This window comes from Anguilla anguilla, chromosome 3, assembly GCF_013347855.1.
Source record: "Anguilla anguilla isolate fAngAng1 chromosome 3, fAngAng1.pri, whole genome shotgun sequence".
NCBI classification, from domain to species: domain Eukaryota; kingdom Metazoa; phylum Chordata; class Actinopteri; order Anguilliformes; family Anguillidae; genus Anguilla; species Anguilla anguilla.
The window spans coordinates 28452340-28464319 of record NC_049203.1 but is presented as its reverse complement, the minus strand read 5'-3'; the positions used below and the strand labels follow the sequence as shown (position 1 = coordinate 28464319).

Genomic DNA, 11980 nt, shown 5'->3' with positions numbered 1-11980 from the left:
TCCCTCTGGTCAAATAAACCCCAATGCCCCAGTGCAGTGACGGGGACACTGTACTGTAGAAGATGCCGTCTTTTGGATGAGATGTTAAGCCAAGGTCCTGACTCACTGTGGTCATTAAAGATCCCATGACACTATTCGCAAAGAGTAGGGGGTTCCCCGGTGTCCTGGCTAAATTCCCAATTTGGCTCTCTCCAATTTGCCACCTAATCATCCCCTGATTTAATTGGCTAAAAAAAAATGTTCTCTCCCTCTCCACCTTAGTTAATGTGTGGTGAGCGTCAAAATGGCTGCCGTGCATCACCCAGGTGGGTGCTACACATTGGTGATGGGTGAGGAGAGTTCCCACTCATCACTGTAAAGCACTTTGAGCATTCGGAAAAGTGCTATATAATTGCAATGATTCATTCATTAATTCAAACTGTTCTATATTGCTTTTGGCAATGAACTGCAGATCCAGGGGGTGTGGGGTTTAAATCAAGGGTGATACCCCCTTCAGTATTCAATTTTACATAAAACATCCCAGCAAAAATTAATTACTAAAAAACTGTATGAGTCACAGCATCTGTAATCTGTATACTGTTGAATTTGTAAGCCACCCTAGATAGATAACACACTTCCCAGGAATTGCTGTCTCTAAACCAGCTGTTCATAGCAGCATAAGCCTGGCATTTCTTTCCTGCAAACAACTTACTGCTGTACAGGCTCTCTTCGTTACTGCCATCTGTTATCTGGCTCAAGTATGCCATCTGGTGTGAGTTATATAAAATTGCACCAATGAACCTGGAAGTAATTCACAGTCCATTTAATCTTCAAGCAGGATAGAGCTGACATTGTCAAGTCAAATGAATACCATCCAGTTAAAAAGGAGAACAGGATTTTAATTTCGGGTGTACTATCATTTTAACCAACACTTTGAAAATAATTTCAGCTTGTTACAGTGCCCATTTTAAAACATTAAGATCTGCAGCATCATCCCTGGAGCAATATTTAAAACAGCATTTCTGTATGAACTAAAACATTAGTTTTCCTGAATAAAACGTGAATAAAAATAGCTAAATTAGATTAAACTAGGATTCAATTTAAATGCCTTCAATGAATATGTACTAGTATGTATACTTCTCTTAACTGCCACCAGTACAACCTCAGATTTGCATTGTAGGTTTATCATCACCGGGTATTTTTATACACTTCTTCACAATGTAGAAATTTACAGCACTCTAAATAGCTACCTCATCATTTCAGGACATCGCTTAGGACATATTAATGTTATGTAATTTCAAGTAGTAATGTTTAGTCATTTGTCCCATATCCGTTGCATGTAATGACTGCTTGAAATCTGTGACCCAGACATCAACAGGTGCTGAGTATTTTCTCTGGTGATGCTCTGCCAGGCCTGTACTGCTGCTATCTTGAGCTCCTGCTTGTTTCAGGAGCTAGTTGCCTTACATTTTCATTTCCTCATATGAAATGCACATTCAGTTGGATTCAGATTATGTGAATAACTTGGCCAGTGAAGATGTTTCCAGTTTTTAGCTTAGAAAAACTTTGCTTTGTTGCTTTAGCAGTATGGAATCATTGTCTTCCTCTTGGACAAAGCGCTGTCCAATGTGTTTGGAGGCATATTCTTGAACTTGAGTAACATGCTTTTGAACACTTCAGAATTCATTCTGCTGCTATCAGAAATTACATCATCAATAAAGACAAGTGAGCCAGTACTTGTTGCAGCTATACATGCCCAAACCAAAACACCCCCCCACGAGTCATAATGAACTATCAGAAAGTTGCACACTCAGGTTCCTCCTGGCTGTGTTTATTTAACCAACAATTCGGCAAAAGATGCCTTTGTCAGGGTGAATACCAGTGAGCAGATGAGTGGGGGTGCTTTGGATCTTGGGTAGTTCCTTTTGGTCTCCACACTTTGCCATAACTCTGATATAAGTTAATCTCAGATTTATTCTGTCCACAAAACCTCAAGGACTCTGCAGGCTCTTTTAGGTACATTTAAATAACTACAACCTGGCCATCCTTTTTTTGGGGTTAACTAGTAGTTTGCATCAAGCAGTGTAGCCTTTGTAGTTCTGTTTGTCTTCTGTAGACAGTAGTCACTGATATATCCAAGCTGGCCTCCTGAAAAGTGTTTCTGGTCTGTCGGACAGGTGTTTGGGGGTTTCTCTTCATTATGGTGAGAATACTTCAATCATCAGCTGTAGAGGTCTTCCATGTCCTACCAAGCCCTTTGTGATTACTGAGCCCAGTGTTCTCTTTTTTCTAAATAATGTTCCAAACTGTTGATTTTGTAAGCCTAAGGTGTGGCTATGTTTCTGACAGACTCAGCCTCTGACAGTCCTTGAACTTCCCTGGCACAAATCTGGTCCTCATGTTGACAAACACCAGAAAGAGACCCCAAAGGCAATTAAAAACCTAGAATCAAAACTAGATACTGAAATCATTCATACACCGGCACTAAGCAATTGAACACCTGGCTAATCAGAAACACTTGTGAAGCTATCTGTCCCAAACACTATGAATACATAGTCCCTCCCTGAATTGGATGAACTATGCATAAAATGTGCCGTACTTTCAACGTGGTTGTGGAGTAGAACCAAATCAAGAGGGGGGGGGGGGGGGCACACCTTTGTCCCAAAGACTATGGAGCTCACCATTTCAGCAACCTGAAGGCACTGCACAAGTGATTCAACTACACTACTAAATACTCTATTAAAAGCACAACACAGTTGCTCTTTCAGCATGACAGTCATGGTCAGAGTTGCACGCACCATTAAAAAATAGGATTCCAATTCATAAGCATGAATGTGCTTAAGAGGCAAATCACAGTCTGGTCGGAAAAACGTTTTCCCCACACACTGTAAATAATTTTATATTTAATGACTGGTCACTTTATATTTCTCACTCCTAAATGTACAGTCCACATTAAAATGCACCGTCTGATTCATAATCAACATGAAGACAGAAGGCAGTGCAGCTTGGCCAGCTGATTCAGAGGAGCCTTTTTGCATTACATGCTTATTTTCATAGTTCCAACAGTAGTTTGAATAATTTTTTTTTTTATTGCCTGGGAAAAATGTATAAAATAGCCTTCAAGCAAACTTGGAATGAAAATGGAAATTAACCATTAAAAAAAACTACTTGCAAGAAATGTCACGCAAAGCAAAATCTCTTCACAAATCTACATCTCATTTCATCAGACATGAATTTTAATTAAATTAACACTTGCATCTTCTTACACAAACATTTACATCATGAGCATAAAGAGTACTTCAAGTTCACACTATGGGCAACTCATGTAAGGAACTACATTTCCCATTATGACAGTGTAAAGTCTAATCACTCCCTCTTGCAGGAGACAACTGAGATGCAGTATGCAAAAAGAGCAGGTATGGAGTTGGGGGGGGGGGGGGGGGGGGTCAAAGCCGGAGATATTATTTTTGTCCGTTTTTAACCTTACATGTTTCATTTTGATTTTGCCATGACAGTAGTAGTTCCTTCCATGTGCATACATTAAATACAATAGTAATTTCTATATCAACTTGAGTCTTGCATCACATGGTCACGAAGGTGTCAAAATTAAACAAGATATGAAAAATTACAGATACATGCCATTTTTCTCCCTTACTCAAAGTTAACCCCCCCCCCCCCCCCCGCATGGAACAAACACAATGGACTATTCTGTGTCCTGGCCCAACAGGGCACAGCCATGTTAAAAGGGTTTTGGCTCCTTGTACGATCACCCATGTCACTGAACGCAGGAATGAGATGCCTCAAAAGGAATGACAACAAACCTGGGAATGCAGTGCAACTGAGGTCAACAGCCTACTTTTCACAAAATTATGAAACTATGAAACAATTCAGGTTACAGCATTTTTATGCACAGCAACTGCTTAGTTCTGTATCCATGACAACAGAAATATTTACATTTACCCAGACACACAGACCACCCATACACACACACACTTTACAACAGCAGTCTTTCTGGCTGAATCTCAAAAAACAGCTGTACTTATTCAGATTTGTTGATTTGCCATATACAAACTTCACAATATTAAAGCTAAAATCAATGTCACAGAAGTTAAATATTATGATTAAGCACACATTTAAATAAAGAAACACATTAAGACCATACCCTACATGGGTGTCAAAGAGGCAGCCTCCATTTTCGTTCGAACTGAGCCGGGACCTCAATGAAAGCTTTAATTCCACATACTCTGTCTACACAAGAAACTGAAATAAGGACAACCTACGATGCCAAATCAAGCCATATTTCCTCTACAATTTCTGTACAATTAATGGGCCTATAGACTAATGTGCAGAAATGGACACAGTCTGATATTCTGAAAAGAGGCCAATGCAGGCTGCTGGGTAGGGCAGAGGGTGGGTTTAAAGAGACTACGTGGCAATACAATGGTGCAGGGGCCTTCAGTCCAGACGGATCTTCTGATTGGTCATCCGGTAGATGATGCTGTCATAGCCAGGGTCCATGTTCCACAGGTTGTAGGCAATGGCGATGACAGCCAGGGCCAACGCAATCATCAGCCACAGCACGATGTTGAAGATCACCGCATACTCAAAGTTATAATTGTACGCAAGGTTGTACAGGCTCCCCGAGTTGCCCTTTGAGACACAGGACTGAGAGTTAGCATGCTTTATTTATTGATTTTTTTATTATTTTTCCATTGAAATGAGTACACTTTGTGTTTTTTGATATTATTATTAGGTTTCAGTATATTCTTGATTGGCCCAAGTCATGTCCAAAAAGCAGCTTGTATTGTATTGTCTACACAGTTTGTACATGGGAATAGATTACGTTTTTAGAATTTATTCAGCTATAAACATAAAATGAAGATTTATATTGTGCCAGTACTTTTCCTTCTCAGTTCTTAAGCAGTATAAACACTTCCCTCCCAAGGACTCATGTAATAATTTTGCAAGCTATGCCCCTTTTTCCCAGAGCACAGCAGTCTCAGGTTGTAGGTGCCATAGGAAATATTTCCTACCAATGTTGGGAAATTGTGCCTTGTCTGCCAAATGACCCTCCCCCCTCCCCCTCCCCGCAGGACCACAGGTACTCACCTCCTTGGTCTCCAGGATGGAGCGGGACTTCCTGGTGAGGGGCGCCTCAAAGGTCTTCACCGTCACCACCTCCACCAGCGCGTTACCACCGTAAATACCGGAGACGTCATCCGCGAACTGCAGCACAGGGAATACAGGACTCCCATCAGATAGCACACGGCCCATTGTGACAGAGCAGCGCAAAGCAGCAAGGCTCAGGCCTCCACAGTAATTGTGCCATAGAGTGCCATGCCATGTCATAAACAGACAGCATATCTGAGTGTCACACGGCGTTAGGGAGCGTCACGACACAGAGTCTAACCGAGTGTCAAACTGCGTTACCTCACGTCAGAGAACCATTCAGAGCCACGGACATGACAAAGCGTAACGGAAAGTTCTGGAGTGTCGTGAAGCGTTGTGATGCGCTGCAGTGTGTCCTGGCACGCCCCCACCCTCCTCACCTTCTGCAGCACACTGGCCAGGATCTTGGTGGCGTCTGTGAACTGAGGGGAGTCAACGCCATAGTGGCGGCTAATCTCCTCCAGCCCAGCCAGCTCCAGGGAGAAAAGGTCTGGGGAGTGGTCCTTCGCAAGGTGCTTGTGCCTCAGCAGCTGCCGGCATTGCAGGAAACTCATTACATTCAACAGACTTTCCCCCTACATCTGCTCACGGCCAATGCTAATTACACAGCCGTGATCTCCCACTTTTACACGATCAACAGAGCAAGAAATATATTAGAGTGTAGATTGCATAAAAGGTGGCCGTATGCATTACATTACAGTACACAATACAGTTTCTTTCTACATATGCCCTTGCAAGGAATGTGTAGATTAGAATTTTGGATAATATGATTTATTAACACAGATTATATTACCCAACTAAATATTTTACAGAATTTCTAACAACATTCTGTAGAACATTTCTACATTGGAATTTCCACAAAATTTGCAGAAAAGGGGGAAGCAAGGGGGGGAAAAAACTGTTCCAGTCATTCATCGGTTCTCCAAAACTGGGTCAAAAGAAAGGCTGGAAAACCAAATGTTAATCCCTGCTAAGAGACGGTAGTGAGATTTTGTATATTGGGTTGAGGTACAGTGACTTGTTTGAACCAATCAAAAGGTTTTTTTTTCCACAGCAAAGCACAATGATTGGTTAAATTGTTTCAGTCATTTTCAGGTTTCATGAATCCTCACACCCCCATCACTACCAGACAGTGTTCAGATTGTAGAACTGTGAAGAACCTTACAAGGGCAGCGATGTCATGCAGCACCTGCACCTCAGACAGGAAGAGCAGGTCAGCCTGTAGAGAAAGAGCACCAGGTAAGGACAGAAAGACAGCACCAGGCCAGAGCTCCACCATGCTCTATAATCTGCAGCATGCTGACTGTAAAGCAGCACAGAAACGTCCTTGATGGGGCAAAATTAGTTCAAATGGACCTTTATTCACTTAAAAACGGCGACCTAGAACAGCACTTTGCCAGCCCCTCAGGGACAGAATATGATTTAAACTGCTGTGGCTGAATTTAACTGGATTAATCACTTGGCCTAACTGGTACATAATTGTGGCACGTCTCATGAAACTAACAAAAAACTGTATTTTGAAAACAGTTTCAAAATACACTATTTATTTCACACCAACCAAGGTTTCACACGCATGTTTCTGCATTCCCAACTTCATCGGCATAGCACATTCTCATAAAACTGCATGGGGATGTGGAAAATCACTGCTAAGAATGCTGGGTGAAATGTCGAACACATTCCCTAGCACTGTGGCATTTTGGCCATTTTTGACACCTTCTCTGGGTCCAGCTCACCTCATTGTTCCTGCTGAGGGAGCTGAGGGGAAGGGAGGTGAGCACAGAGCCGTCCTGGGACAGGCGCCCCCGAATCTGCTGCAAAGTCACAGGAAGGTCCTCAAACACTGTGTTGGCTTTGCCCACCATGTACAGCCTCTGCAGTGAGAGAAGCCACACAAACTCCTTAGAAGTTAAATCAACACCAATAGAGTACATTTTACTCTCATATTTGATCCCCCCTGGACTCACATTACCCATTAAAATCAACAGTGAACATTATATTGTGCACAGAGAATGGTAAACAGCAAGCCTGCACCATCAGATTTACACATAGTAATTTAGCAGAGCAACTTATAAAATGCATGCAAAATAGGAAAAGCACAGTAATGATAGAAACAATAGTTTTGAGAATATCACCATTCTAAGTGAATTTTATGGCATTGGAATGATACATAGTTACTATTAAAGCAATTGCTTGACTGTTCCAGAAACAACACTTTCAAACAATCATGATCCTAATTGTACTTCAAATTGTCCCCAACCACACCTGAAATATTCTGCCATTTATCTGCAAATTACAGAATAACCGTATTTTCGTTTTAGCAGTTGGTCATCATCTTTGATCATGCAACTTTAATTCTTCAAAAACAGATTGGCCAACTGGCCGACTGGTCATTACAACCACGTAGCTGAATATTACTCTCTCCACTCAGATTCTTCTCCACTGGCGTTACTTTATTTTCCCTTTTGTCAGGCCCACGTCTGTAGTATGACCCACCTCCTCACTGGGGGCCAGCTGCAGCACCACAGGGGTGTTGTCTGGAAACAGTGCATGCATGGTGTTTGCCACACTGTCCAGGGTGAAGGGTACAGGCTGCAAAGAAAATTACACAAATCAGGAATTAAGTCTGTGGCAATGTGCAAATACAGGAAGTATGCCTTAGGAGAAAGATGATGTTGCAGTCGTTTCCAATAACACAAAATCCTTAGGAGAAACATAACCCCTTTTTGGGCATTTAAATACTGAATCATTAGGTTAGCAGAAACTATGGTATATTCATCAGTGTTTCCCATACAGTTCATTTATTTGGGCAGCCCACCCAAAAATATTTTCCAGTATTTTACTTATTCCCAGCAACACACTATACTTTCGCTGCGCGAGCTGCCCCCCTCCTGCTCATAGCAGCCGCATGTGGAGCATGAACGTAAACATGATTTGGAGGACAGTCGTGTGCCCATATCTGTGCTAGTTTAAGGTTTTCCAAATTTAGCCATTGGTTTGCATTGTTTCTTCAAAAGAAAGTGTCCTCTGCGAAAGGCTGCAAAGTAAGACAGCAAATGTCAACAGCTATCGTTTGGTTAGATACCTGGAGTTACCTAATGAAAAAACTTCATGCTTCTGGCAGAGTGGAGTATTGACAAATTCTTCTTTAAAAAAAGAAGGTAGTATAGTAGGAGGGAGAAACCACAGGTAGGTTACCATAAGGTTATTGTTATAGTAACAGTGGTAATGTTAACAGTCAGCTAGCTACTACTTAAATTCAAACCAATAAAAACCATTATGTTGTCTAGAAATCGAGGCAGTTTGGATATCAGGCACCAATTACTTTAAAGTCCGTAACTTAAGTTTAGAATTTGTGTGTGGTCATATACAGCGTGAAAAGTGCCGTACAGAATTCATTTTTACTGGCGGACAGAGCCATAAAAAAATGATAAAATATCTCCGTAGTTACATGGGCTTTAATGTGTCGCAAATAAAATAATATAACAATTATCAGCACAATTAGTGTGGTTGTGCTAACGCTAAGTGCTTAGGGAAAGGCAGCAAGTGAGGATTCTGAGAGAAGCAGCAGGCCCAGCTGTGTGTAATGAAAGTTCCAATAAAATACTGTGCCAGTACAGGCAGCCAAACTGAAGCAGAACTTTTTTTCATGACAATGTAGCTTATTTTGTTCACCAGATTTTTCGTTCAGAATGTCTGTGCTGCTGACAGTACAGTACGATGCTTTGCGTTCAAGAGGCTATACATGCTAACTGTTCCACCCATGCATATTAGTACCGTATTGCACTATTTACACCTGACATTCTTACTGTGTATATTTAAAAGAATTCCACAAGGTGCCACATTTTAAAATGATTTTGCTTTATTTTGACCACTAGAAAATCTAACCTACCATTTGTGGCAGTACCCTAGCTTTGATCACAAGAATTTGCAATGTCAGATCAGTCTCTGTCTACCATACTAATACCTATATTTATTGCCAATATCCAAATAAAAAAATTTTGAAGTACCTGAATATTCTGATATCCACTTAAATCTCCACCCTTGTCTATACACATTTCCAATAAATTAGAAAAATAAAAAGGGTGCATTCATATCAAACAATTGTGAGATACCTACATCATGCAGAGTTTAAACAAAACTATCAAGCTTAATCAAGATGAACTGCTCTTTTGTCGTAACACATTGTGTTCACTTTGTATTTCTATGTATCGTTTTTGTTAACCTGTGGAGACACATAGCCACCTTTAAAAAAAACACAACACTCAAAATCAAGGCTTTACGCCAACATGTTTTCCAAGGAGCCCGTGCTCCTATATTGAAATTTTTAGAAGCACACTAAAGCATCCAAATTAGTAGATGTGCTACTAAATTATTTTTCATCAATTTTTCATCAATTTTCAGGAGCAGGAGCTTCTAAAATGGGAGCACTGTAGGGCCCCAGAAATCTTGAATTGTAACCTTAAACATGCCTGGCTGACAATGTATTAAGCATACCCTATAACTGTGCTGCAAGACAGACAAGGAGAGAATGAGTGGTGAAGGGCGTCTGAGATACTCACGTTCTCCAAGGGGTAGGACGCTACACTCTGGGGCAGGTCCAGGCTGTCCACTCCCCGTACCACCAGCAGGACATTGGCCTGAGGTCGCTGGAACAGGGAGCCCATCTGCATCGCCGGCCAGCCCAGCTCCTGCTCAAGACACATGCACACAAACAGCTCCACACTATTCCGCAGGAGTACACAACAGCTGTCAGAAAACAGTATCAATACACTTCTGCCAGAGCCCTCAAACATCGCTCTAGATGAAAAACAGCTTATGACAAGCTGGCACAACCAATACATCAACATTATTATTATTACGTACATCCTGCACAGAGAATCCCATTGTAAGAGCCACCAGGTCAGGGATCTTCTCCCCAGAAATTGGCCACTGTCCCTCATGGTAGGAGACATACTGGGGTGCCCTCAACACTGTTAGACGGTCCCCAAGGATGCCTGCAATGAAGCCAAAAGTGATTTTTCTCAGACGAATTTCAAACAAACAAGAAGCCTATAAGGGGGAAACCCACATGTATAATTTACTCTCCATCAATGGTGGTCATATTAGTATGTCTGATGTGTGTTTGTGCGCGTCACGGGCCTGTGCTGCAAGCAGTCCAACATTCCAAGCAATCCTTTGCTTGTATGGAGGAACTCCGTAATTTACTGCTGCCAATGTCACACAATTGTGTTAACTGAAATGACAAAATGTCGGTTAGGCCTTCGCCGAAAACGTTAACTGCGTCGACGCGTTTCCACATGTTGTACTTTCTTTCTGTAATCAAGAGGAACTATGATTCAGTAACACATGAGACCTTGTAATCACATGATGATTGTCTCCGCTGAAGGAGGAAGTGAGCTTTATAGATATAACGTAGCAACAATATAAAAATGCATCGACGCAGTAAAAACCAATGACATGCGAACTCCACTATACTACTAGTTATCGAATTATGAGACGTAATATAGCTACGCAGACAGTGACACATTTTAACAAATGGCTAGACTTCTCGGCCAACCACTCCCAAAATACATAACCAACTAGCTAACTAGTCAATGCAAAAAATAGTTGCTAGCTATAATTAACGTTAACAAGCTAAAACGTGGAACGATGTCCTGCCCGTCTTTCTAAATTTCACATTTTAGCTCTACACAGTCATCTAACCAGCGAGCAATACCAAACGTTTTCTATCTTGCTACCTTAAATTATGGGCAAACGCGAAGGTTGTGAGCGCTTCTCTGCCTTCTGTCAGTGACAGTAGCTCAAGCTAGTTCATCGCCATCATCAACCCATCGCACAGGCCAACTTGTTAGCCAATGCTCACTTATCGGACACTATCCGGATTATCGATGCAAAATTTGATTAATTAACTAACCTGCTGTAAAAGCGGCACAAAAAACAAGTACCGACGTCAACGAACGATTCATTTTTCTTATGCACAGTGTAGATATTTCCCCTTCAAGCAGAAACCTCAAACAGATCAGCTGACATTCGAGCTGTGATGCATTATGGGTACATATGACGAACAGACACAGACATACGTAGACGCCGCATTGGCCGCTGGATCGTACGTCGACGTCGCCACCATATTAGTCCAGGCAACTTGCCGCCATCTGGCCATAACCGTCAGAAGGCTGAGAAGACTGGACTGAAACATGCATTCAGAATATTAAGAAATCATTTGAGTCAGGATAACCTGATTGATTATCAAAGGAAGAGAGCTGTGGCACGGAAAATTATTAAATCATCCGAGAAGAATGCATGGAGGCAATTCTGCTCGTCCATTGGCATAAGAATAGATTTGGGTGACATTTAGTCAATGATTAAAAAGATGAGTTTGAAAAGAAAATCTGTTAAAATCCCAGTGTTGATAGATGGAGAATATCTGGCAATTACAAATAAGGAAAAGGCTGAACTATTGGGTAAGAAGTTTGCAAGTGTACATAGTGTAAGTCATTTAGATGAGATACATAAACAACGAAAAGGTGAAATTTTAAGAGCAAATGCTGATGTAACAAAGAAAAAGATAGCGATGGATCATCACTTGACATGGAATTTACATTACATGAGTTGAAAATGGCCTTGGAGGGAAGTGGATATCCAGGACAAGACCAATTATGCTATGCTATGTTTAGACAATTACCAGATGAAGTCTTGAAAGTCATATTGAACCTGTTTAATAAGATATGGAGAGAAGGTTACATTACATTACATTACAGGCATTTTTAGCAGACGCTCTTATCCAGAGCGACTTACACAACTTTTACATAGCATTTTACATTGTATCCATTTA

At 41.3% G+C, this 11980-nt stretch overlaps 1 protein-coding gene across 1 annotated transcript; it reads right to left on the bottom strand.

The window, feature by feature from the left end:
- Window positions 1–3174: 3174 nt before the first annotated feature.
- Window positions 3175–11220, bottom strand: atp6ap2 (ATPase H+ transporting accessory protein 2). The gene is made up of 9 exons (XM_035407979.1): window positions 11063–11220; window positions 10012–10142; window positions 9708–9836; window positions 7642–7737; window positions 6882–7019; window positions 6314–6367; window positions 5529–5678; window positions 5089–5205; window positions 3175–4629 (listed from the first exon to the last, which is right to left on the bottom strand). Exons 1-9 carry the CDS (start codon window positions 11112–11114, stop codon window positions 4435–4437), a joined length of 1062 nt encoding a protein of 353 aa, XP_035263870.1. The 5' UTR covers window positions 11115–11220; the 3' UTR covers window positions 3175–4434.
- Window positions 11221–11980: the final 760 nt, after the last annotated feature.

Excerpts from the sequence above, each read along its gene's own strand:
- atp6ap2 (XM_035407979.1), bottom strand. The coding sequence starts at position 11,114 with ATGAATCGTTCGTTGACGTCGGTACTTGTTTTTTGTGCCGCTTTTACA. Across the intron at positions 9,837-10,011 it reads TGGGATTCTCTGTGCAGGAT|GAGCTGGGCTGGCCGGCGAT; the intron begins GTACGTAATAAT and ends TGTCTTGAGCAG. Across the intron at positions 5,206-5,528 it reads TGGCCAGTGTGCTGCAGAAG|TTCGCGGATGACGTCTCCGG; the intron begins GTGAGGAGGGTG and ends CCTGTGCTGCAG.